The sequence below is a fragment of the Eumetopias jubatus genome, unplaced genomic scaffold (genome assembly GCF_037043125.1).
Source record: "Eumetopias jubatus isolate StellerSeaLion01/CBP00866 unplaced genomic scaffold, mEumJub1_p1.0 scaffold_8, whole genome shotgun sequence".
In the NCBI taxonomy this organism is placed as follows: domain Eukaryota; kingdom Metazoa; phylum Chordata; class Mammalia; order Carnivora; family Otariidae; genus Eumetopias; species Eumetopias jubatus.
In genome coordinates, this window is record NW_028274814.1 from 85296989 (window position 1) to 85322624 (window position 25636).

A 25636-nucleotide genomic window follows, 5' to 3' on the forward strand; every position below is an offset into this window, starting at 1 on the left:
TCAGGTTGTGAGGGAGTCCAGAGCACGAGTCAAGAGGACGTGGGAGGAAATACCCCCCAGGTCTCCACCTGCTCCGCTCTCCTGCAGGGCCAGTCCCCCCTCCATTTCCAATGTGTGGGCCTCTGGTGAACCACCCCCTCACCTTAGAAATCCTGGCCCACGTGAAAGCAAAACTGTTTTCCCCAGAACTCAGCAACCCTTGGAATGTTTTCCCAAAGCTTTGCTAGGAAACTAAGGGACAAACAAAACCCCAAAACAGCTGCTTAGAAACGGGGAGTGTACCGAACCTAGATTCCTTACCCTGATGTCACTCAAGTCCAGCCTCAGCCCGGCCTGCCTGGCCCTGCAGACCGGCACAAGGGCCCTCTCCCTGGTCTGCCTCACCCTGGCCTGCACATACATGGCTCATGACAAAGATCCTCTCTTTCCTCTGTGACCCTTGGTGACTTTACCTGTCTTGGGCTGGCCCCAGGGCCTGTCGCTTCTGGGCCTGGAGCCTCCATGAAGAGGTGGTGCTGCTGGGTACCCCTGCCTGCCTCCCACCCCCAATCCAGAGGTGATGGAGCACTGTGGCTTCTAGAAGCTCCCTCATGGCTGCCCACCAGGTTCCTTTGCTCTGAGCCCAAGGGATTCCATCATTCACTCAGCAAATGGCTTTTGAGAACCAACGATGTGCCGAGGAGCCAGGGAAGGAAGAGATGGACCTTGGCTCTACCTCAGGCCTATTTGATGTTAACTGTGAGGCTTCGGGGAGCTTTATGAGTGTGTAACAGGACCTGACCCAGCTGGATATCAAGGAACGTGTCCTCAAGGAGGCAGCACCTGAGCTGGGGTCTGGAGGATGACCTGGGTGAACTGAAGCCAGGGCAGGGTGCAGGAGAAAGAGCTGAACTGTCTGGGAGAGGCCCTCTCTTGGCCAGAAGGAGTGAGTGCTGGTGGGGTGGGGGGGGGGCAGTGTGCACCCAGATGAAGGGGACAGGGACTCCTGCTGAGCCTACGCTACAGCTGGCCCTCAGGAAAGCCCCTCGTCCCGGCCCTCCCCCACCGCCACCCCAGCACCTTCTTGGGGCGTGGTTTTACCAAGCCTGGAACCCTCAGCTGTGGTACATGTCCTTCCACATGTAACAGTTTGTCACGGTAAAAGGAAAGCCACTTCCTACCACAGAGTCAATTGGGCCCTACCTGAGGGTATGGAAGTCCCTGGCTGGGGACCAACAACGCCAAGAGGCTGACTCTAGCAGCACCCATTTTCTCCTGTGGAGGCCACAGAGAGATGCCACCATCCTTGATGGCATCATGCCACCATCCGAACTCCCATCCTGATTCCAAGAGCTATCCAGAACCGCCCCCCCGCACTTCCCCCAGGATGAGGGCCTTCAAAATCAGAGCCTCAGCTTCCTGAGCTCCCGGTGGCTTGGGAGCAGCCAGCACCTCCCAGAGTGGAAGGGAGTGTCCTTTTCCTTCCTGAGCATAGCAGCAGGCGGTTATAGCTCAGACGCGCTGGAGAGACTTGTGGGGGAGAGGGTGTGTTAAAAAGAGAGAGACCTTGGGGACACCCAGCTGGCTCAGTCGGTAGAGCATGTGACTCTTGATCTCGGGGTTGTGAGTTCAAAGCCCACGTTGGGTGTAGAGATTACTTTTCAAAAGAGAGAGAGAGACCTGGAGAGGTTTGAGGAGACAATTCCACCAGCTAGAAGACAACTCTGTGTCCAGAGCAGCAGGACATGGAAACATCGGGGCGGGAGGCAGGGGCAGTCCTGTGAGCAAGCGGGAAAGCAGAGCTGACTCTTCTGTCGCTAGGTGCTTCTCAAACTCCGGGGCACATGCAGCGTGTCTGGGGAGTGCTTGGAAAGTGCTGGTTCCCCAGCCCCGCCCCAGACCTAACTGAGTATGAATCTCTGGGACAGAGGACCCAGGGATCAAGATCCAAAGCAGGTGGTCTGGGGATCACACTGTCACACCTAGTGTAGTACCTGCGCAGCCCTAAAGTGACGCACACCCATCTCTGGAGCCTCACCACCCTGCAAAAGGAACCCATCATGGCCAGGTCCCACCACCTCCTTTACTGAGAGGGGCCGAGGTGCAGAGACAAGAGGCTGGTTCAAGGTCAGAGCTAGTAAGGAGCAGAGCTGGGGCTCGGACTCCAAATATGCAAAAGCCTGAAATTATGGAGAGGGTGCTTTTCAAGAACTTCTTGAGGGTAGGATCTGTGTGTCCCTGGCACTGGCATACACGAGACACTCACAGGGGTGTCCTGGATGCTGGGCGAAAAGCAGTTAAGAATAAAAGAATGGGAAATAGTCATGTGACATCATTAGATGAACATTAACTCTTAATCCTTCAATCATTCTACGAGGCAGGTAGTAGTATTATCCCTGCCTCATAGAGAAGGAAACTGAGGCACAGAGAAGATAAGTCACTTGCTGAGGTTCCTCACTGGTAAGTGGCAGTGCTCCGATCGGAACCCAGAACCTGCCTTACTTGGCTACACTGTCTCTCAGTAAAAGCAGATGGTCATTTCCCAGACGCTGAGAAATACGTGCGCATACCCACACAGAGACCCTGCAGCAGCTGGGGCCCCTCTGGGCGCCAGGGCTGTGTTGGCCTTGGTGGCTGTGAGGCTGCCTGGGGTGCTAGCATCTGGGTCACACCCTGGCTGACCCTTGGGTTCTGGTCAATTCCTGGCCCTCGCCCGGGCCCTCCACGACAGACTCCCCGGCTTTGACTCCTGATCCCCGTGGCCCTCCCTTCCCCCAGCCTGATGTTCTGGACCAACTGGAACGAGCAGCACCCCAGCATCATGCGGGCAGCCCTGTCGGGAGCCAATGTCCTAACTCTCATCGAGAAGGACATCCGCACCCCCAACGGCCTGGCCATCGACCACCGTGCCGAGAAGCTCTACTTCTCCGATGCCACCCTGGACAAGATCGAGCGGTGCGAGTATGACGGCTCTCACCGCTATGTGAGTCTGGGGCCGCCAACGGAGCAGGGGGCTCGAGGTGGGCTGGGGTCAGGGGACGGCTGGTCAGCCAAGAAGGAGATGGCCCAGGCAGAAAGGGAGGCCCCCTGGTGGGAAGATTCCGGAGGAGAATGAGGCACAAACATTGCCACTTAGCTGTGTGGCCGCGTGTGGCCCTCATCCTGTGCAGGCTCGGCTTCCTCGTCAGTTCAGTGTGGAAACGGCAAGATGCCTCTTTGGGTCCTTCCCGTTCTGGACCATGTCCGGAGACCCTTGCCCGTGGGGCCAGCTGCAGTGGGGTGGGCTTGGGGAGAGGCCCGAGCCTGCCCGCGATGGGCCCTGTGCTGTTGCCACAGGTGATCCTGAAGTCGGAGCCAGTCCACCCCTTCGGGCTGGCTGTGTACGGGGAGCACATCTTCTGGACCGACTGGGTGCGGCGAGCCGTGCAGCGGGCCAACAAGTACGTGGGCAGCGACATGAAGCTGCTGCGCGTGGACATCCCCCAGCAGCCCATGGGCATCATCGCCGTGGCCAATGACACCAACAGCTGTGAGTGGGGCCACTGCCACCAGCCTTGCTCTCCTGTCCACAGTGCCAGCACGTACACACACACGCACACACACACGTACACACTACGCCCTGGTCTCATTCTCCCAGAGCCTCCATGTGCAGACATACACTTGTACACACCTTCACCCCCAAGAAACTCCAAAACACCTAACACTCCTCTACTCCAGCTCCCTCAAGACATCTTTGCACGCGTGCACACACACACACACACGTACGCACATTCATACTACCCCACCACTGGTCTCACCTGAATCCTTAGACACCCCAGCACATGCCCTAGTCCTTCTCCCACCCAGAATCACATGTGCCCCCAGAGCTGATCACACACATCCCAGGCTCTGCCCGTGCTCTGCGTGCACGTGTGCGTGTACATGCCTGTGCACAGAGACACTCCCACCCTGGATCTGCCTTGCCCAGTGGCCCCCACCCAGATCCATAGCTTTCCCAGGCCTCTCACACATACTCCCGGGCCCCACCACGATGCTCCTTAGACTTGAATCTTCCCAAGCACACAATGAAGCCCACATCATCCCCCTAAGAGCAACCCCCCTCCACCCCAGGCCCACCCCAAACACTCCCCCTGGCCCTCCCATAGCACCATTTCTGCTCCCCCAGCTGGGTGCCGCTGTGCCAGGGCTGGGGCTAGGAAGCTCCCTGAAGCTGTGTGAGTGGGTGTGGGCATCCTGTGTGTGCACAGCCGGGGACACTCCTAGCCCATTGTCGTCCGTCCCTGTTCCAGGCGAGCTCTCCCCTTGCCGTGTCAACAATGGGGGCTGCCAGGACCTGTGTCTGCTCACTCACCAAGGCCATGTCAACTGCTCTTGCCGAGGGGGCCGCATCCTCCAAGAGGACCTCACCTGCCGCGGTGAGAGACGGGGCACACTGGTGGGGGACCCTGGGCACACACTGGGGACCATCGCCTCCCAGACTCCAACAGCCTGGCCCCCCAAATAGTTTCACCAAGGAGAAACTGAGGATGACCTGAGTTCCGGGGGGCAGAGGGGGAGAAGCATTCGAGGCCCCAGGGCCCTGGCTCATGAGGCTCCCTCCACACCCCCTCCAGCTGTGAACTCCTCCTGCCGGGCACAAGATGAGTTCGAGTGTGCCAACGGCGAATGCATCAACTTCAGCCTGACTTGTGATGGTGTCTCCCACTGCAAGGACAAGTCTGACGAGAAGCCATCCTACTGTAGTAAGGCGCCTCCTGCAGCCTCAGCGCCCCGCCTTCCTCCCTTCCCCCTGGCCTCCAGGCTCCCCAGCCTCTGCCTCCAGCAGGGCTGGGTGTGGGAGTGAGGGGAGCAAAAGCTCCATGACCCACTCTGTGGCTGAGGAGTCTGGGGAGGTCATGAAGGGCAGAAGCACCACTAACCCTGGGCCAGGCCCAGAGCAGGGCTGAGCAGGTTGTCAAGGGAACAGACGAGTGAGGTCCCACCGGGAGCTGCTGCTGACTGGTGGCCCGCTCCCCCCCTCCCTTCCGCAGACTCGCGCCGCTGCAAGAAGACCTTCCGCCAATGCAACAACGGACGCTGTGTGTCCAACATGCTCTGGTGCAATGGGGCGGATGACTGCGGGGACGGCTCGGACGAGATTCCCTGCAACAGTGAGTGGGACCCCACTTCCGCCCCACCCCACCTCCCCAGGCCCCACGGGGTCTGCTTCAGCATGCTCTGCGGGGGTGCCTGGGGTCTCCTGGCCCCCATGGCGGGGGGTACTCTGGCCTGATGGTCTTGGGGTGGGTGCTGTTCTAGAGACGGCCTGCGGCGTGGGCGAGTTCCGCTGCCGGGACGGCACCTGCATTGGTAACTCCAGCCGCTGCAACCAGTTTGTGGACTGCGAGGACGCCTCTGACGAGATGAACTGCAGTGAGTGACACCCCTCCCCGGTGCCTCCTAGTCCTGCTCCCTCGCCTCCTGTCTGGCCTGCTCGCTTGGCGGCCTCAGTCCCCTCACAGCCTGTGTGCTCCTGCCCCCTGCCTCCAGGCCTGGGCTCTGGGGTGGTGTGAGTAGAAGGGGCGGTCAGCATCTCCTCCCCTGAAGGGTACCAGGCCACTTTCTAAAACACCAAGGGCAGCTCCGGGGGAGGGAGTGTGGAGGGAACCGGGTGTCACCTGCATCCCTGCCCCTACCAGGCGCCACCGACTGCAGCAGCTACTTCCGCCTGGGGGTGAAAGGAGTGCGCTTCCAGCCCTGTGAGCGGACCTCCCTCTGCTACGCCCCCAGCTGGGTGTGTGACGGTGCCAATGACTGCGGGGACTACAGCGACGAGCGCGACTGCCCAGGTCCTGCCTCGGGCCAGGTGTGCGGAGGGCGGCGGGCCCTCCAGGGCGCCAGTGCCCTCATGCCTCCCTCTCCCCCCAGGAGTGAAGCGCCCCAGATGCCCCCTGAATTACTTCGCCTGCCCCAGCGGGCGCTGCATCCCCATGAGCTGGACGTGTGACAAGGAGGACGACTGTGAACACGGCGAGGATGAGACCCACTGCAGTGAGTGACCCACCCCAGCGCCCACCCACTATGGCCACTGGAGTCCCAGTCCACCTTTCAGTTCCCTCCCGGGAAGTGTCCCCTTGGGAGAAGGACACCCAGGGCTCCCCTGTCTAGCTCATGCTGAGCCCCCACAAAGGGATGCCTTGGGTCTCTCCCGGCCGTCCTCCACCTGCCTGCCCAGCAGAGTGACCTGCCGTCCCCTCCCCCATCTCACTTTGGTTTCCAACCGCCCCAGACAAGTTCTGCTCGGAGGCCCAGTTTGAGTGCCAGAACCATCGCTGCATCTCCAAGCAGTGGCTGTGTGACGGCAGTGACGACTGCGGGGACGGCTCAGACGAGGCGGCTCACTGTGGTGAGGGGTGGCTATGGTCAGCTCAGGGAGGGGCTCCTGAGGGACAGACGCCCCCACCCCACCCACACACCCACACACCCTCCTACAGGAGGGGCGGCATGAGTGTGGGGATGTCACGCCGACCGCCCGGCCCGCTGTGCCTGCTCCTGAATCTCTTGGCGGCTCCCTGTCCCCCCAACAGAAGGCAAGACATGTGGCCCCTCCTCCTTCTCCTGCCCCGGCACCCACGTGTGTGTCCCCGAGCGCTGGCTCTGTGACGGTGACAAGGACTGTGCGGACGGTGCTGATGAGAGCATCACAGCTGGCTGCTGTGAGTGGCGTGGGGGGGTGAGGAGTGGGGTGGGTGGCAGGTGGCCACAGTCTCACTCTGCAGAAGGGGAAACTGAGGACAAGGAGAGGCGGTGCTTCAGCCGGCGTCACTCAGGTGGTTAGTGGCAGAGCCCTGTCTACAACCCAGACGGCTGTTGTCTGTGCACTCGGACCCCACGAAGGTCCCAGGGACAGGCAGCAGCTGGTCAGGTGGGGGCTGAGGGGCCACGTCCGCCCGTCTCCTTCCGCAGTGTACAACAGCACGTGCGACGACCGCGAATTCATGTGCCAGAATCGCCAGTGCATCCCCAAGCACTTCGTGTGCGACCACGACCGGGACTGCGCGGACGGCTCCGACGAGTCCCCCGAGTGTGGTGAGGGTGCTGGGCCCCCAGCGGGCGGGCCGGCCTGCAGGGGGGATGGGGGGGCCGAGTGGGGGTGGCAGCAGGGGTGTGCCCTGCCCTCCCTGTACCTGGGCCCCGCCGGAGCCTCCAGCCTCACCCCCTCACCCCGCCCCTCCACCCCCAGAGTACCCAACCTGTGGCCCCAACGAGTTCCGCTGCGCCAACGGGCGCTGTCTGAGCTCCCGCCAGTGGGCGTGCGACGGCGAAAATGACTGCCACGACCAGAGCGACGAGGCCCCCAAGAACCCGCACTGCAGCAGCTCAGGTGGGCCCAAATCCCAGCCCCTCCCCAGCTTCGCCCCCCATCCCCGCGGCCCCCTCCCCCCGCTGACCTGCCCCTCCCCCCCCCCAGAGCACAAGTGCAACGCCTCCTCGCAGTTCCTGTGCAGCAGTGGGCGCTGTGTGGCCGAGGCTCTGCTCTGCAACGGGCAGGACGACTGCGGGGACGGCTCAGACGAGCGCGGCTGCCACGTCAACGAGTGTCTCAGCCGCAAGCTCAGTGGCTGCAGCCAGGACTGCGAGGACCTCAAGATTGGCTTCAAGGTGTGCCCCACCCTGGAGTGGGAGCTCCCACACCCCCAAAGCCAGCAGGAGCTCCGTTCCCCACCCCCTAGTCATTCATTTGTTGGCTCATTCATTCGTTCGTTCACCGAGGGCACATTGGGCACCTAGGCTGCTGGGCAGTGTTCTAGGCGCCGAGGCCCCAGTGGGGAACAGAAGCGAAGCCTGTGCTTGGTGGGGTCCTGCCTCTCTTTGGAAGGTAGAGCCACCAAGGGCTGCGGGAGAAGGAGGGATGTGCAGATGTCAGGGGGCGCCAGAGGTAGGGTACCCAGCTCAAGGGCGAGGCCTGACGGCAGCACCAAATCTGGGAGTTTTCACCGTAGAGATAGCATTTAAATCCGTGAGCCCGGAGAAGATCCCCAAGGGAGTGAGTGTAGATGGAAAAGAGGGGAGGCCCAAGGCCTGAGCCCTGTGCTCAGCCACACCGAGGCTGGGGCAGGGGGTGAGGGCAGCCGGCAGAGAAGCCTGAGAAGGGGCAGCGGCTGGGGTGGGAGAGCAGCCAAGTGAAGAAAGCCTCGGAGGAGGAGCGTGATCAGCTCCGTCAGATAATGCTCACGGGCCACATAAGATGAGGCCTAAGCATCGTCCTCTGGGGATAGAAGCAGGGCGGTCATGGGTCACCGCCGTGTGAGAGCCAGACTGCTGGCACGGGGCAGCTCAGTCCCTGCTTGCTGCCTGCCCACCCTGCCAGCCTCGGTTTCCCCAGCAGAGCCAGCCGCCCCGGGGTGGAGGGAGCCGGAGCCCCAGTCTCCAGAGGCTGGGTGGGGGGACAGGGAAGGCCCCGACCCTGCCCATGCCCAGCCCAAGGCTCTCTGTGCCTGCAGTGCCGCTGCCGCCCCGGCTTCCGCCTGAAGGACGACGGCCGGACGTGTGCTGACGTGGACGAGTGCAGCTCCACGTTCCCCTGCAGTCAGCGCTGCATCAACACGCACGGCAGCTACAAGTGTCTGTGTGTGGAGGGCTATGCCCCCCGCGGTGGCGACCCCCACAGCTGCAAAGCCGTGACTGGTAAGATGGGCACCTGGAGGGCATCCGATGGCTCGCACAGCTGGGGGCCGGGGGTGCTGGCACGTGCCGCAGCTGAGCCAGGCTGAGCCAGGACGCTCTCTCTACAGATGAGGAGCCGTTCCTGATCTTTGCCAACCGGTACTATCTGCGCAAGCTCAACCTGGATGGCTCCAACTACACGCTGCTTAAGCAGGTGCCGGGCCTGGCCCTCCTTACCCCGCCAGTCTCCCCAGGCCCAGAGCCGCGTACCCTGCCCTGTACAGCCCCCTCATCCTCCCCACTTGGGCCCATGTTCGCCACCCCTGCTGACCTCTCCAGCCACGCATGTCCTGATCTGTGGCCCTCCTTCTCCCCCACCCCCCATATCCAGGGCCTGAACAACGCTGTCGCCTTGGACTTTGACTACCGAGAGCAGATGATTTACTGGACGGACGTGACGACCCAGGGCAGCATGATCCGAAGAATGCACCTTAACGGGAGCAACGTGCAGGTGAGGCCAGGGCAGCCCACTCATCAGCAGACAGACCGGTGTGTCGGGGGGGGGAGATGGGGGCGGGGGGGCGGGATGAGGCAGAGATCGAGCCCCGGTGTCCCTCCCCAGAGGGCTCTTTTGCAAGGCCATCTCCCCTTCACCCCACGCATCCCACTGAATTCTTCCTTCCTCCCCCTTCCCCACGGGTCACTGCACAACTCTGCATGTCCTGGCTTCTCTCTCCCCTCCAAGCTCAGAAAGTGAGGTCTGGGAGATTCCTCCTGTTCTTTTCCTAGTCATCGGTAGCTTCCCCCTTAGGGCTGGCCTCTCTTAAATGCATGCCCCAGGCACTGTGGAGCTTGGGGTACGGTCTCTCTCACCTGGAGACCCCTGTCCTAGAGCCTCCGCTGACACGAGGCCCAGGGCTGGGCCTTTTCCATCCGTTGTCCTCCCTGCCAAGCTGGAGGACGGAGCTCTTCTTCACTTCACACCTGGGGGAAGCTGGGCCCCAGAAAGACTGAGGGTCCGGCCCCAGGTCACCCAGAGCTCTTCCTTCCCTGCCCCTGCCCACAGGTGCTGCATCGGACAGGCCTCAGCAACCCGGACGGACTGGCTGTGGACTGGGTGGGCGGCAACCTGTACTGGTGTGACAAAGGCCGGGACACCATCGAGGTGTCCAAGCTCAACGGGGCCTACCGTACAGTGCTGGTCAGCTCTGGCCTCCGTGAGCCCAGGGCTCTGGTGGTGGACGTCCAGAACGGGTACGTGGGTAAAGAGGGTTGGGGGAGCCCCTGAAAGCCAGCGGTGTGCTCAGGCATCCAGGCCCAGCCTCCCTGTGGACTCCCGGTGGGACCAGTCGCAGGATCTCTTGGGGCTCACTGCCCGCCCACCTGCCAGGTACCTATACTGGACAGACTGGGGTGACCACTCACTGATCGGCCGGATAGGCATGGATGGGTCTGGCCGCAGTGTCATCGTGGACACCAAGATCACATGGCCCAACGGCCTGACACTGGACTACGTCACCGAGCGCATCTACTGGGCTGATGCCCGTGAGGACTACATTGAGTTTGCCAGCCTGGACGGCTCTAATCGCCATGTCGGTCAGTGAGGCTGCCTGCGCACAGCAGACCTGGGGGCTGGGGGTCTGAGGCTCCGGAGGATCAGGCCACTGGGGCAAGAGCATAGGATTAAAAGTCAGAGGGCATGGTCTGAGGACATCACCCACCAGGGGTATGGGGTGTCCAGAGCATCCCAGCCTACGGCCCTGGACAAGCCCAGGCATGAGGCCACCAACTACAGCCTCGGGAAGGAGAAAGAGAGGTCCCTTCTTATGCACAGTTCGGGGGGCTCTGAGAAAGGTGAGGGTGGGAGGCCTGGGGGTGGGTTACTTCGGTACAGGGAATCATACAATATTACGGAGTAGGAACCTGTTGTCAGAGGCCCAAGTTCGAGTTCCAAGTCTGCCACTTAACTGCACAACCTTGGGAAGCCATTTAACCATCCAGAAGCAGGGCAAGCGCCCACCTCAAGGGGTTATTGTGGGTTTAAGGGCGTCCTGTAGGGAAGATGCTGACCAGCTGCCGGGCCTATTCCCTCCCCGGTCTGCAGTGCTGAGCCAGGACATCCCACACATCTTTGCACTGACCCTGTTTGAGGACTACGTCTACTGGACCGACTGGGAGACCAAGTCCATCAACCGAGCCCACAAGACCACAGGCACCAACAAGACACTCCTCATCAGCACCCTGCACCGGCCCATGGACCTGCATGTCTTCCACGCCTTGCGCCAGCCAGATGGTGAGTAGCCGGGGCCGGGGCGGGGGTGGGGAGTGGTGGGGAGCAGATGAAGGGTGAGCCTGGCACCAGGGGCCCCTATGGGAGGATGGGGCCCAGCAGGAGTGGTTGTAGCGCACCCCTTCTCCAGCATTGCCTGAGACGTGCTTGCCAGACACTGGGAGATTAGGGGGCCTGTAGACAGGCCAAGATCTGGCTTTCAGGAGTTACAGCTCAGCCCAGGGCCGGCCACGGAGTCTCGTAGCAACAAGCCCCTGAGGGTGCGGACCACCGAGGTGGGACCCCAAAGGCAGGCAGGCCGTAGCTGAGGGCGGGCCCAGGGGAGGCAGTGTACGAGGTTTCAGGGCTGGCCTGATCCTGGGACCTCAAGAAGAGTCCTCTCCTTTCTCTGGCTTCAGCCTCCTCCTAAGCGAGTAGGATTTGGATCCATCCTACCTCTGCCAGGATAGAGTGGGCTAGGCAGCCTTCAGAAGACCAGAAAGTGTGGCACCAGGGAGCGCCGGCCTCACTCTGCCGGAGGCCCGTGGCTCAGGGAGCCCGGCCCATACAGTGGGCCCAGTCGGCTGCGCTTTAGCCACTTTCTCTCCGGCAGTGCCCAATCACCCCTGCAAGGTCAACAATGGTGGCTGCAGCAACCTGTGCCTCCTGTCCCCCGGGGGGGGCCACAAATGTGCCTGTCCCACCAACTTCTACCTGGGCAGCGATGGGCGCACCTGTGTGTCCAACTGCACAGCAAGCCAGGTGAGGCTCTTCCCCCGACCCCCATTCACCAATGCCTCGCTCCCCCAACCCCCCACACCAGTACCCCCACTCCTCAGACCCCAACACCCGCTCTAATGTCCTCATGCCATCTGGTTTTTTCCACGCTAACGCCCCCACATTTCTTGCCTACCTCTTGTCTCCCCACAGCAATACTTTTATACCCGTCACCTCACACAAACACCCCCACACCCTAACCCTGGCCCTCCCTCCCCAGTACCCCCCACACTGACCCCCCCACAGATACCCCATCACCTGGCCTTCCTGCACTCCTCACATCCCAACCTTCCATCCAGCTCAGCTCCCCCACAAAATACCATGACCTTCCCACTTCTTTGAAACATCCCAGCCCCTCAAAAGAAATCCTCCCGAGTTCCCCAGACCCCCACCAACCCCTCTTGCCCCCACCTGCCCTCCAGTTTGTGTGCAAGAACGACAAGTGCATCCCCTTCTGGTGGAAGTGTGACACAGAGGACGATTGTGGAGACCACTCAGACGAGCCCCCGGACTGTCGTAAGTGCCCAGAGCAGGGGTGGCAAGAAGGTCCTGGCTGGGGGCAGCCCGACCCCTGAGGCTCTGAGTGGCCATGCCCAGCCCCAGCCCTTCTGACTCTGAGGCTCCCCTCCTGGCAGCCGAGTTCAAGTGCCGCCCGGGACAGTTCCAGTGTTCAACGGGCATCTGCACCAACCCTGCCTTCATCTGTGATGGGGACAATGACTGCCAGGACAACAGTGACGAGGCCAACTGCGGTAAAGGGCTGCCCAGCCACCGGCTGCCCTTCCTCTCCCCACCCTTCTCCCTCCCTGGGATTTGGAGGTTTCATACTACACTCCAGGGGCAAGGAAGCTCAGCCCGCAGCAGCCTCTTCTCCGGGCTGGACTCCTGCTCCTCTGAGCCCTGAAGCCAAAGGCTCACTCCCGCGGAGGGGGTGGGGCGTCCCCTCCCTGCCCCCGCATCCTGCCCCCTCCATTAGTTACCCTCCCCTCCTTCCCCCCTCCCACAGATATCCATGTCTGCTTGCCCAGTCAGTTCAAGTGCACCAACACCAACCGCTGTATCCCCGGCATCTTCCGCTGCAACGGGCAAGACAACTGTGGGGACGGGGAGGACGAGAGGGACTGCCGTGAGTGCCTGCGACCGCGGGCAGGGGGCGGGCTGGGGGGACTGCCGTGAGCGCCCGAGACCGTGGGCAGGGGGCGGGCTGGGGGGACTGCCGTGAGCGCCCGAGACCGCGGGCAGGGGGCGGGCTGGGGGGACTGCCGTGAGCGCCCGCGACCGCGGGCAGGGGGCGGGCTGGGGGGACTGCCGTGAGTGCTCGCGACCTTGGGCAGGGGGCGGGCTGGGGGGACTGCCGTGAGTGCCCGCGACCGCGGGCAGGGGGCGGACTGGGGGGCACACAGGCACAGGGCGCAGTCCGCAGTGAGGTCTACCCGCCGCTGCTCCTAGCGGCCGCGCCGCTCCCCAGGAACGTTCTTAGATGGGCAACATAAATTACATTGGGTGTGTCTTGGCTCGCTCATAAAATCATCATGCTCGGCATAGAGGTGTGCAGACAAAAAGCACCAAAACTGGAGCGAAATGGTCCCTTTCTCCTAAGAAATTGCTGGCAGGGGGGCGCCTGGGTGGCTCAGTCGGTTAAGCGACTGCCTTCGGCTCAGGTCATGATCCTGGAGTCCAGGGATCGAGCCCCGCATCGGGCTCCCTGCTCGGCGGGGAGTCTGCTTCTCCCTCTGACCCTCTTCCCTCTCGTGCTCTCTCTCATTCTCTCTCTCTCAAATAAATGAATAAAATCTTTAAAAAAAAAAAAAAAGAAATTGCTGGCAGGACCAGGGCCAGAGCTTGGAAGAGGGAGAAGGTGGTGATCTTGAGCTGTGGTGCGGGTGGAACGGGCAGGTCCTCACTCTCTCCCCCGCTCTGCAGCCGAAGTGACCTGTGCCCCCAACCAGTTCCAGTGCTCCATCACCAAGCGCTGTATCCCCCGAGTCTGGGTCTGTGACCGGGACAACGACTGTGTGGATGGCAGCGATGAGCCCGCCAATTGCAGTGAGTGGCCTGGTGCCCCTGGATCCCACCTGCCCTCCGTAGTGTCAGCTGCTCCCGCACCGCCCCCCCAACTCCTGCGAGGAGCCTCCCCCTCACCACCAGCCGCCCCTTGCAGCCCAGATGACCTGCGGGGTGGATGAGTTCCGCTGCAAGGACTCGGGCCGCTGTATCCCGGCGCGCTGGAAGTGTGACGGAGAGGACGACTGCGGCGACGGCTCCGACGAGCCCAAGGAAGAGTGTGGTGAGCCTCCCTGTCCCCGCTCTCAGGGGAAGGCGTCCAGCTGGCCTCCCGTGCCCACCACCTCCCATCTGATTCCTCGTCCCCCCCTCCCTCCGGCCCTCAGCAGCACACACCTGTGTGGAATCTTCTCTGCCCACCCCACTCAGGGGGCTCTGTTGTCCCCGCCCCAGGGCAGCTCCTCTCGCTCGTGCCCCTCCCACCTCATCACCGCCTTGCAGACCCCGTATCTCAACCGGAGCGCTGCGTGGCCTCCCCCTTGCCTCCCTCGATCCCACTCCTGGCCATACTGCCGTGCCCGTCCGAAACCCTCAAACCTGCCCCCGCTCCCTCCCTGACGGCCCCGACGTTTGCCCCCCAATCTCGCCTCCCCTAGACGAGCGTACCTGCGAGCCCTACCAGTTCCGCTGCAAGAACAACCGTTGTGTGCCCGGTCGCTGGCAGTGCGATTATGACAACGACTGTGGGGACAACTCAGACGAGGAGAGCTGCAGTATGTGCCCACCCACCCCCCGCCCAGCCCGCAGGCCCCCCGCGCCCAGACACCCGGGCCACCTCCCCTCTCAGCACCCCTGCCCCCGCCAGGCCGCAGCGGGGGCAGGCGGCCACCTCCCAGGGCTGGGGGTCAGGTGCCCCCTCCCTGCTCAACCCCCCCACCCCCACCCCGCTCCATGTCGTGTATTTGAGTTTGTGCCATTTCACCTCATCTCATGTTTCTCTCCATTTTCACACTGTCCTCTCGGGGTTGCAGAGGTAGGTGTCTCTGATGTGCCCGTGCTCCCACCACACCCCCTGCCACTGCCCCAGAGCCCGCCCATCCCTGTGCTGTGCCTCAGCCCATCATCCGGTACCGGCCTCTCCCTAAACCCTGGCGCTTGTCTCAGTGGCCTGTCCCTCTCCTGTTCCCCTCGACCCCCCTGCACACAGTCAGTCCTGAGGGCAGAGCCAGGGACCCATGCCCTCTCTCGTGTGTCTGCCCCAGAGGAGTAAGTGTGAGCCCCTGCTGGACCCAGCTGATCCCATGAGGGCAGCCGGTTGGCTTGTTCGCCATTGGCTGAGCATCTTGGTCATTACGTCAGTCACCTGTGGCTCTCAGGGACACAGGGATGGGTGGTATCACTCTGCCAAGGGCTGGAGAAACCCCGAGGGCTGAGTCCCTGTGCCCACCCTCCTGGGGCCTGTCTCTCCCCTGTCCTTCTCCAGCCCCTCGGCCCTGCTCCGAGAGTGAGTTCTCCTGTGCCAACGGCCGCTGCATTGCTGGGCGCTGGAAATGCGATGGGGACCATGACTGCGCAGATGGCTCCGACGAGGTGGGGAGGGAGACCCCCAGAGGGAGGGATGGCTTCCGAAGGATCAGGGCGGGCCTGCAGGGGTGCCCCGATCTGACCGGGATGCCTGCTCCTGTGCCCACAGAAAGACTGCACTCCCCGTTGTGACATGGACCAGTTCCAGTGCAAGAGCGGCCACTGCATTCCCCTGCGCTGGCGCTGTGATGCGGATGCCGACTGCATGGACGGCAGCGACGAGGAAGCCTGCGGCACTGGCGGTGAGCCCCTCCCACCGCCACCCCCCCCAACCCCCCGTGAAGCCCAGTCACCGTGCCTTCTCTCCTGCAGTCACTGCTCAGGCAAAAAATTGTTCTTAAGCACCTACCGTGTGCCAGGCGCTCTCCCAGGCATCGGGGATAGAGCAGTGGATGAGACCCAGGGCCTCTGGCTACATTTTTGTGCGGGTTGTGCCCTCCACAGCGGCACTTAGTCAAGGGGCCAGTTGGGCCCAAATCCCGCAGAAACCTGTTGGCTGTGTCCATCCAGGCTCCATGCCACAAGTTCCCACAGGGCAGTCCCCGCTCAGTTTCCTTTCCCTTTCCTGGGGCAAAGAAGCAGCCCCTGCCCCCGGCTGACCTACCTGGGCTCCGTGGCCCAAGGCCACATGGTGAAGCTTGCGTAAGAGAAGTCTGGGGCTTGGAGCAGAGACCCCCACCCCCACCCTCACCCCCACCCCCACCCCCACGCCGACAGTGAGGACAGACGCTCTGGCTCTGCCCTAGTGGGCTGGAACCTAGGTCTCCTGACTCCCAGCCCAGTGCTCCTCCTTTGTGCCTGCCATTGAACTAGGGTAGGCCCCGATGCCCTGCCACAGCCAGCAGAGAATGAGGGCCCCCTGGACCTCTCTGTACATGCTTCCCCAAAAAGGCCTCTTCTCCCCTAAATAACCAGAGGAGCCCGTTCTGCTCAGCTGCAGGGCTGGTATAAAATTAGGAGGCCTGGGTTCGTTCGTTCTGGCCGGACTACTACTTGCCTGGTGATCCCTCTGGGCCTCCACCTGTGGGGGTGGGGGGGCAAGATCCTGCCGCCAGCAGCCAGCCTGGGGCTCAGGGCTCACTGTGGGCTCTTTGCGGTCCGCCGGTGCCCAGTGCGGACTTGCCCCCTGGACGAGTTCCAGTGCAACAACACTCTGTGCAAGCCGCTGGCATGGAAGTGCGACGGCGAGGACGACTGCGGGGACAACTCCGACGAAAACCCGGAGGAGTGCGGTGAGGCGGGGGCGGGGGGGGGGCCCGGGGGCCGGGGGCGGGGGCGGGGGCAGGGCTCTCACGCCGCGCGGGGCTCCAGCGCCGCCTCCCAGGCTGATTCCGGCTCCGTCCGCTCCCACCGCTGCAGCCCGGTTCGTGTGCCCTCCTAACCGGCCCTTCCGTTGCAAGAACGACCGCGTCTGCCTGTGGATCGGGCGCCAGTGCGACGGCACCGACAACTGTGGGGATGGGACTGACGAGGAGGACTGTGGTGAGCGGGGAGCCAGTTTGCGCCCTAGTTTGGGTGCTGCCCAAGGGCTGGGGGGTGGGCCAAGTGCGAAATACGCCGGGGGAGGGGGAGGAGCCAAGCCCGGGAACCCGGGGGCACTTCCTTGCGAGAGAGAAGCCCCTGGAGAAAGCCCGGGAGGCTTCCGGGCGCCTAGGTCTTGAGGTGGAGCTTGGGACTCTGAATGTTTAGGCAGCATTCCCCGAAGCTTGACAGCCAGCCCCAGGGGGTCCCAGCGGCAGGAGGCCGTGGGGTGGTGAATAGTCAGATCTGAAGCCCCCGCCCTCCCCAGAGCCCCCCACGGCCCAGACCCCCCACTGCAAAGACAAGAAGGAGTTTCTGTGCCGGAACCAGCGCTGCCTGTCCTCCTCGCTGCGCTGCAACATGCTGGACGACTGCGGGGACGGCTCGGACGAGGAGGACTGCAGCATCGGTAAGCCCCGTGCTGGGCTGCGGGGCGGGGCGGGGGGGCGGGGGGAGCCCGCGGGGGGGCAGAGAATCGAGGCCCTGGCCCAGAGCGGCTCAGGGCAGGGGACCCGCTCTGTCCCCCGCAGACCCCAAGCTGACCAGCTGCGCCACCAACGCCAGCATCTGTGGGGATGAGGCCCGCTGCGTGCGCACCGAGAAAGCCGCCTACTGCGCCTGCCGCTCGGGCTTCCACACCGTGCCAGGCCAGCCCGGATGCCAGGGTAGGAAGGCGGGACTCGGAGGGGGCCGGCAGACACCCAGACTCTCCATGACCCTCCCACCCCCGTGTAACCCCTAGACATCAACGAGTGCCTGCGCTTCGGCACCTGCTCGCAGCTCTGCAACAACACCAAGGGTGGCCACCTCTGCAGCTGCGCGCGCAACTTCATGAAGACGCACAACACCTGCAAGGCCGAGGGTACTGCCCCCAGCCCGCAGAGGACAGGAGTGGTTGGGGCTAGCAACACCTGGATGTAAACCAGTGCTGACATGTGGGAGGGGATGCTTCCCTCGCCGCACTGTGCCAAAGCACAGAACCCCAGACCCACAGGCCCGCTGCCGGGTAGAGGGTGCTGCTTTGGGGGTTGGCTCATCTGAGGAAGTTTGGGGTGGGGACAGCACACCTATATCCCACATGTGCCTCCTCACCCACCACTCCCCAGAGGAGAACACACAGGCACGCATCACCACACAATCACGTGTACCCCATTTGCTTTTTATTTTCAGGTTTAGCAGAGTGTAATTGACAATATTGTCAGATATTTAATGTGTACAGGTGATGATTTGATATATGTATACCTTGTGAAAAGTTTCCTTTCATTGAATTAACACATCATCATCTCATATTTACCTTCTCTGGGGGCAATGAGAACACGTAAGTTCTACTTTTCCATGTCCTTTGGCGCACACCTGCACCTGCCTGAGTACACATAGCCCCAGCCAGCCGTGCGCACACCCATGCACCCATGAAGGCATGTGTATACACGCAGTCCCACCATGGGCGCTCACAAGCACATATCACACAGCATGTGGCAGAGTGTGGTGATGCCAGCCGGAGACCATGGGGAGGCAGAAGTCCCTGGGACTGGAGAGGCCCAGAAGGTTTTCTGGAGTGGCAGGTCATGCCAGATTAGCTTAGGGAAGGAGAGGAGGAAGCCCATCCCAGCAGCAGGCCCAGCATCCCCCAGCCTGGCCTCCTGCCTCTGCCTTTTCCCTCACCCAACACCTGGCCTCTTGCCCGTCCAGGCTCTGAGTATCAGGTCCTCTACATCGCCGACGACAATGAGATCCGCAGCCTGTTTCCCAGTCACCCCCATTCGGCTTACGAGCAGGCCTTCCAGGGCGACGAGAGTGTCCGCATCGATGCCATGGATGTCCATGTCAAAGCCGGCCGTGTCTATTGGACCAACTGGCACACGGGCACCATCTCCTACCGCAGCCTGCCACCTGCCGCGCCTCCCACCACTTCCAACCGCCACCGGCGACAGATTGACCGGGGTGTCACCCACCTCAATGTGAGCACCCCACCTGGGATGGGATCCACACAGATTAGATGGGAAGGCTGCAAAGAGCAGATGGTTCAGAGCAGAGTTTGAAAGGGCCAGTGGAAGGGGGCAAAGGGTGAGACTGGTGGGCAGGGCAGGCAGGATCGTGTTGTGGGCACGATGACAGGTGGGCAGAGCCATGCCAGTTGTCAGTAGTTGGCTCTACCGCCTCACAGCCCAAGGTGGCAGGGGACAGGGGGGCACACTGGCCTTGAGCCTCAGAGCCACATTCAGCTCCTGATGGTCGATGCCACCTGCTGTGTCGGCCTTGGCCGCCCATTTGACCTCTGTGGGCCTCACTTTGTTCCTCAGTAGAGCAAGGTAATATCTAATCTAGCAAAACATGAGAAAGCTCTAAGTAGGGCTCATAAGGTAAGTGTCAGTGAACCTCTTCAAAATCAGAGAACTGGCTCTCCGCCTGGGATGACTTGGTAGCAGGGACAAGCCGGCAGGTGGTGGTGGGGATAATGGGCAAGAAGACAAAAGGTAGTAGCGCCTGAAATTGTCATCCACCCCATGCAGATTTCAGGGCTCAAGATGCCAAGGGGTATCGCCATTGACTGGGTGGCTGGGAACGTGTACTGGACGGATTCGGGCCGAGATGTGATTGAGGTTGCACAAATGAAGGGCGAGAACCGCAAGACACTCATCTCGGGCATGATCGACGAGCCGCACGCCATTGTGGTGGACCCGCTGAGGGGGTGTGCAGGGTTTCTGCTCGGGGGAGGCATCCGGGCGGTGCTAGGAAGCCCCTGGGAGGGGAGTGGCTATCCAGCATCCCCAAGCATGTGCTTCCCCTTCCAAACCATCCTGACCTGAGGTCAGAGTCCTCCTCTGGCCCTTGTGTCTTCAGGCCGCCCCCAGCTCTGGCCCTCCCCAGTGCTGCCTTTGCCAGAACTCCCAGCTGGCCTGCTGGGCAGGGGCCTGACCTCCACTTGGCTGGCTGTCATGTGCCTCCAAGTTCCGGCTCCTCCTTTGCTCCACAGGGCAGTTCTGCCCACTTTGATGACTCTGGATCAGCACAGTGTGGTTTTAGAGTAAAAGATCCTTAACCCGGGCAGAGAGCTGACTCCCCTGGTTTTCTCTGGAGGAGGTAGACAGGCCACCCTCCTCCCAATACCCAGCAGGTCCCTGTGCCCAGGCCATGACCTGGTGGCCCACCTTGCTCAGCCTCCTCTGGCAGTCCCGAGGCCTACCCACACTTCTTCTCCTTCCCTAGCACCATGTACTGGTCTGACTGGGGGAATCACCCCAAAATTGAAACAGCAGCAATGGATGGGACCCTTCGGGAGACACTGGTACAGGACAACATCCAATGGCCCACAGGTCTGTGGCAGCAGGGGGCAGGGGATGTGGGAGGGGTGGGCTTGCTGAGCCTGAGGTCATGTAAAAGCTAGGAGGGGGAGAGGCTTGGACTGGGATTGACAATGAGTCGTGGAGGCTTTTCCTCGACGTGACTAGGAGTGGTCGTGGAAACAGGACGGAGCTGTCCCAAACATGGAGACAGTTCTGCTTTTCCTCGAGCCTAGGGTGGGAGAGGCTGGGCCTTCACAGTGCTCTCTACCTCCCGCCCCCGCCCAGGGCTGGCTGTGGATTATCACAATGAACGGCTGTACTGGGCAGATGCCAAGCTCTCAGTCATCGGCAGCATCCGGCTCAATGGCACAGACCCCATCGTGGCTGCTGATAGCAAACGAGGTCAGCATCTGAGAGCAGCCTCAGCTGGCCCTGCCCTTGGGCCTCTTGTCCTCCCCACTGAGTCCAAGACCTCATCCAGCACCTGCTATCCTCCTCATCCTGGCGCCCAGCAGTCCTGCAGTTGTCAGGTCGAGGCCTTCCAGGCCTCGACCCCTCCTCTCCCACGCTGGACTCCCTCTGTACCAGCCCTGTCTGGCCCACTTGCCCATTCATTCATTCCACCAATGAGTATTGAGCTGCATGGAGGCAACAGAGGTGGCAGGAGGAGCTTATTAAATGTAGGGAGAGGGAGCAGAAGTCCATCCTGATCCCAGAAGTCTAGGGCTGATGGGACCTTTTGCCAGTAGTGGCCGCAGGAGGAGGAACAGGTTGGGGGGAGTTCTGTTTGGGACGTGTTGAGTTTGGGGTGCCTGGGAGCCGTGGGAGCCAGTGTCCTGGAGAGTGACCAGGGCCTGAGTCCCCTCTGAGTCTACCTCCTCCCCCAGGCCTGAGTCACCCCTTCAGCATCGATGTCTTTGAGGATTACATCTATGGCGTCACCTACATTAACAATCGTGTCTTCAAGATCCATAAGTTTGGACATAGCCCCTTGATCAACCTGACGGGGGGCCTGAGCCACGCCTCTGATGTGGTCCTATACCACCAACACAAGCAGCCTGAAGGTAGGCGTAGAGGGCAGGCCTGGGGGTAGAGTCTCCAGGCTGTCGCCTCAAATCTCAGTGGGCGGGGGGTGGGAGGTCCTGGGTCCCCAAGGCTCAGCATCCTCCCACCCCTGCCCGCACCCGCAGTGACCAACCCCTGTGACCGCAAGAAGTGTGAGTGGCTCTGCCTGCTGAGCCCCAGTGGGCCTGTCTGCACCTGTCCCAACGGGAAGCGGCTGGACAATGGCACCTGTGTGGCCGTGCCCTCGCCAACACCCCCACCAGATGGTATGCTTGGGCCCCTCCCGCGTCCCCACCTCTGGCCCTGGGACCCTCTGCCCCGCGACCTCTGAGTTCCCCTCTTTCCCTGGCTCTGTGCCTGACGGTCCTTCCCGCAGCTCCTCGACCCGGAACCTGTAACCTGCAGTGCTTCAATGGCGGCAGCTGCTTCCTCAATGCGCGGAGGCAGCCCAAGTGCCGCTGCCAGCCCCGTTACACGGGCGACAAGTGTGAGCTGGACCAGTGCTGGGAGTACTGTCGCAACGGAGGCACATGCGCTGCCTCCCCCTCCGGTATGGCCTTCCGTTCTGCTGCCAAGCCTGCCCTCGGCTCCTCGGCGCCCCCCCCCCCCGCCCCAGCCTCTCGGCCCGCAGGCTCCACCTCGGGCTGATCCCCAGCCACCCCACCCCACCCCACCCCCGGCCGTCCTCCCTGGCTTCACCTCTGCCCCCCGCCCCCTCACGCCTCACGCCTCCAGCCCACAGCCCCAGCATCGCATCCCTCTGCCGCCCGCCCTCCACCCAGGTCCTCCTGGCCCTGCTCCCCCCGCGGGGCCGGCGCCTCAGTGGGCCACAGCCCCGCTCACACATCCTCTCCCGCCAGGCATGCCCACGTGCCGGTGCCCCACGGGCTTCACGGGCCCCAAATGCACCCAGCAGGTGTGTGCGGGCTACTGTGCCAACAACAGCACCTGCACCGTCAACCAGGGCAACCAGCCCCAGTGCCGATGTCTACCTGGCTTCCTGGGGGACCGCTGCCAGTACCGTGAGTGAGCCACCCCCGGGCCCCAGGTCGGGGGACACCCAGGCTGGCCGTCACAGAAGCATGCTTTAGGGAGGGAGGCCACTCGCGGCTTTGGCAGGCTCGGGTTCTCCCCTGTAGAGGCTCAAGGTGGTGAGCCCCCTGGCATCAGGTTTATTCAAGCGAAAGCAGTGCCCTGTCAGGCTGTTTGGGGCCGTGTCCTTATGCTCTGAGTCTGTGACAGGGGGGTTGGCCACAGGGGGCTCAGGAGGAGGTGGGAGTCACCTACAAGACTTGGGGGTCCCCTCAGGTGTCCACAAGCTGTGGAGGACCCTCGTGAGGGCGGGGCTTGAGGCACCTCCTCCCCCCGCCCCCACAGGGCAGTGCTCTGGCTACTGTGAGAACCTGGGCACGTGCCAGATGGCCGCCGACGGCTCCCGGCAGTGCCGCTGCACTGCCTACTTCGAGGGACCAAGGTGTGACGTAAACAAGTGCAGCCGCTGTCTCGACGGAGCCTGCGTGGTCAACAAGCAGAGTGGGGACGTCACCTGCAAGTGAGTAGGGCCTGCCCCCCACAGTTCCGCCCGGCCTAGACCCTGCCCTCCTGGCCCGGCCTTAGGCGCCCTGGCCTGTCCGCCCCTCCCTCAGCGCCTCAGCCACCCCCTCCCAGCCCAGCCAGCCTGCCATTCCTTCCCACAGCTGCTCCGATGGCCGGGTGGCCCCCAGCTGTCTGACCTGCGTCGGCCACTGCAGCAACGGCGGCTCCTGCACCATGAACAGCAAAATGATGCCCGAGTGCCAGTGAGTTGGACCCAAGCCTTCCCGAGACCTAGCTCATCCCCACCCCTCCCCAAATCTGAGCAGGGACACTTGGGACCCTGTGGCCCCTCCCAGTTCCGTGGCAGCCATGGCTGTAGAGGTCGTGCCTGCTCAGGTCTGCCCCTCCTGCCTACAGGTGCCCACCCCACATGGCAGGACCCCGGTGTGAGGAGCAGGTGGTCAGCCAACAGCAGCCCGGACGTAGGTGGCAGGGGATGGGGAGGCAGAGCTCCAGGGGCCTGCAGCAGGGAGATTTTAGCCTCCTGTTTTCCCTGATCCTCTCTGATTCCGTCTCCCACCTCCTCCCCTCCAGATATGGCCTCCATCCTAATCCCTCTGCTGTTGCTGCTGCTGATGCTTCTGGTAGCGGGAGTGGTCTTCTGGTACAAGCGGCGAGTCCGAGGGTGAGTTATGGAAAATTCTGGCTATTAGTTTACCATCCTAGCCTTGCCCTCCTAGAATCCCTGCCCCCTTCAAATCCTGCTTCCCCCAGGGCTAAGGGCTTCCAGCACCAGCGGATGACCAACGGGGCCATGAATGTGGAGATTGGGAACCCCACCTATAAGATGTATGAAGGCGGGGAGCCTGATGATGTAGGGGGCCTACTGGATGCCGACTTTGCCCTGGACCCTGACAAGGTGGGCCGGGAGGACAGAGGAGGAGGCTTCCAGGGTAGAGACAAGAGGCTGTGGGTGGGACGACGAAGGGCACTGGGTTGGATGATGGAATGGAGGTGGGGTGCCGGGCACCTGGGCCACAGATCCCATCCCCTGAGCCACACTTGAACCCTCTGTCACCTTGCAGCCCACCAACTTCACCAACCCCGTGTACGCCACACTCTACATGGGTGGTCACGGCAGCCGCCACTCCCTGGCCAGCACGGACGAGAAGCGAGAACTCCTGGGCCGGGGCCCTGAGGACGAGATAGGGGACCCGTTGGCATAGGGCCCTGATCACTGGACTCACCCCAGAGAGCCTCCTGCCCCCTGCCAGAGAAGTCCTTCGATGAGCCCCCTCCTGCCCAGCCAGCCCTTCCCCGGCCCTGCCGGGGTGTATAAATGTAAAAATGAAGGAATTACTTTTTATATGTGAGTGAGCAAGTGAGCAAGCGAGCACAGTATTATCTCTTTCCGTTCTCCTCCTTCCTGCCTGCTCCTCAGCACCCCCCCCCCATGCTGCCTTCACGGAGAGGGGCAGGGAGGGCTCTGGGGGCTCCTGCGGCTCACAGGTACCTGCCTCCCACCTTCCACCAAAATGCGCCCCCACTGGGAGAGCTGGTGGTGCTGCCTCCCCTCCCTGTACGAGTCACTTTGTCAAGGCTCTCCCCTCCCTCGCCCCACCCCCACTCTCGTCCCCCCCACCCCCCACCAGCTCCCTGAGGGCTCCTTCTGGGGAGGGAGAGTCCTTTGCTGCCCCTGTCAGGAAGACTTGGCTCTGGCTAAGGGAGCAAGGAAAGGATGGAATTTTTTAGTTCTTCCTTGGGGGCGGGGGGTGGGTGTTCCATGCACCAGCCCCCACTCTGGGGCACCTCTGAGATGGCCATGCTCAATACCCCTCCCAGACAGGCCCTCCCCCTCTCCAGTGCCCCCACCGTGGCTCCCAGGGCTGGAGACTTTCTTTGGTAAATGGTCCCCCCGGCCTCCCCCACCCTCCCCTTGGGACGAGGAGAAGGTGGGGCACACCCAGAAAGGGCAAGCGGGCAGCCCCGCTTTGGGGACATGAACGTTTTAATAATTTTTGCTGAACTCCTTTACAACTAAATAACACAGATATTGTTATAAATAAAATTGTAAAAAAAAGAAAAAAAAAATCACTTGTGTCTACCTATGAGTGTGAGACTCTGGGAGCTGGGCTGTGCTTGCCTGCTTCCGCCACCAGAGGGAGGCCTGCTCTGTGCTGGAGGCAGGCTGGAGAGTCTGGTCTTCAGTACCCTTCTCCCTGAGCTCCCTCCCTCTCCATCTGGCTGCCAGGGGAAGGGGGTGGCACTGGACTTGAGGTGGAAGACCTGTTTCTCCAGGCTATGTGACCTTGAGCCAGAGACTTGACCTTTCTGGATCTCGTATTCTCTCTGGCTCTGCGACGGTAACTCCAAAACCCGCTTTTCCGCATTGTCACTTACAGGATAACACCACCAGCCCTCCCCAAAACGATCTGCCACGGTGAGAAATCCCACCATAAGAACTGAACACACTGGGGTTGTGAAGGGCTTTCTAATCAGTCCTTCAGGGTGTTCCCACATAGCTCTCTCTGCCTGAGTTTGCTCTTGAAGCACTAGCGCCCCCATGGAGAATAATTAATCAGGAGAAAAGGGGGGTGCCCCTGGACTGAAGGAGAGCTGGGAAGACCAGTTTGCCAGGCCCCACTGGCCACCAACAGATCCAGCTCACCAATCATTTTAGACATCCCAGGGGTTGACAGGAAAGGACTGCTATAATCAGAGGGGCCATAGGTCTACTGCGACCCTCACCCAGAGAGGGGACCCTCTTGCAGAAAGTCACACAGCTTTACACTGTCCAAGCGTGAGAGAGAGAGCACCGCCCTCCCCTTAACAGCAAACGTGAGTTCAGGGAGGGCGTCCGCAAACACTGGAAGAACCGTTACCCAACTCCCAAAGGAGGGCACTATGTTGCTTCTGCCTCCCTCCCTGGTTCAACTTCCTGAGCTTATTCCCTTCTTGAGGAAGCTATGGG

The 25636-nt window shown here is 62.1% G+C and overlaps 1 protein-coding gene across 1 annotated transcript in view; it reads left to right on the top strand.

Annotated features, from left to right (window-relative positions):
• The window catches only part of LRP1 (LDL receptor related protein 1), a 48006-nt gene extending 23262 nt beyond the window's left edge, over positions 1-24744 (top strand). Inside the window, exons 29-75 of the mRNA XM_088025246.1 lie at positions 2758-2962; positions 3316-3508; positions 4269-4394; positions 4593-4721; positions 5010-5129; positions 5278-5391; positions 5658-5807; positions 5887-6009; positions 6248-6364; positions 6546-6674; positions 6925-7047; positions 7202-7342; positions 7430-7620; positions 8463-8646; positions 8754-8839; positions 9017-9136; positions 9692-9879; positions 10016-10221; positions 10730-10918; positions 11508-11656; positions 12094-12187; positions 12307-12423; positions 12678-12797; positions 13595-13717; positions 13833-13958; positions 14332-14448; positions 15159-15265; positions 15369-15501; positions 16372-16491; positions 16619-16741; positions 17049-17189; positions 17311-17445; positions 17523-17642; positions 18470-18738; positions 19291-19469; positions 19988-20094; positions 20350-20466; positions 20952-21128; positions 21255-21395; positions 21506-21679; positions 21990-22151; positions 22507-22681; positions 22827-22928; positions 23083-23147; positions 23260-23350; positions 23440-23584; positions 23751-24744. Of these exons, the coding sequence (XP_087881372.1) occupies positions 2758-2962; positions 3316-3508; positions 4269-4394; positions 4593-4721; positions 5010-5129; positions 5278-5391; positions 5658-5807; positions 5887-6009; positions 6248-6364; positions 6546-6674; positions 6925-7047; positions 7202-7342; positions 7430-7620; positions 8463-8646; positions 8754-8839; positions 9017-9136; positions 9692-9879; positions 10016-10221; positions 10730-10918; positions 11508-11656; positions 12094-12187; positions 12307-12423; positions 12678-12797; positions 13595-13717; positions 13833-13958; positions 14332-14448; positions 15159-15265; positions 15369-15501; positions 16372-16491; positions 16619-16741; positions 17049-17189; positions 17311-17445; positions 17523-17642; positions 18470-18738; positions 19291-19469; positions 19988-20094; positions 20350-20466; positions 20952-21128; positions 21255-21395; positions 21506-21679; positions 21990-22151; positions 22507-22681; positions 22827-22928; positions 23083-23147; positions 23260-23350; positions 23440-23584; positions 23751-23891 (6604 nt within the window). The 3' untranslated portion in view covers positions 23892-24744. The remainder of the gene's footprint in view (positions 1-2757; positions 2963-3315; positions 3509-4268; positions 4395-4592; positions 4722-5009; positions 5130-5277; positions 5392-5657; positions 5808-5886; positions 6010-6247; positions 6365-6545; positions 6675-6924; positions 7048-7201; positions 7343-7429; positions 7621-8462; positions 8647-8753; positions 8840-9016; positions 9137-9691; positions 9880-10015; positions 10222-10729; positions 10919-11507; positions 11657-12093; positions 12188-12306; positions 12424-12677; positions 12798-13594; positions 13718-13832; positions 13959-14331; positions 14449-15158; positions 15266-15368; positions 15502-16371; positions 16492-16618; positions 16742-17048; positions 17190-17310; positions 17446-17522; positions 17643-18469; positions 18739-19290; positions 19470-19987; positions 20095-20349; positions 20467-20951; positions 21129-21254; positions 21396-21505; positions 21680-21989; positions 22152-22506; positions 22682-22826; positions 22929-23082; positions 23148-23259; positions 23351-23439; positions 23585-23750) is intronic.
• Positions 24745-25636: the final 892 nt, after the last annotated feature.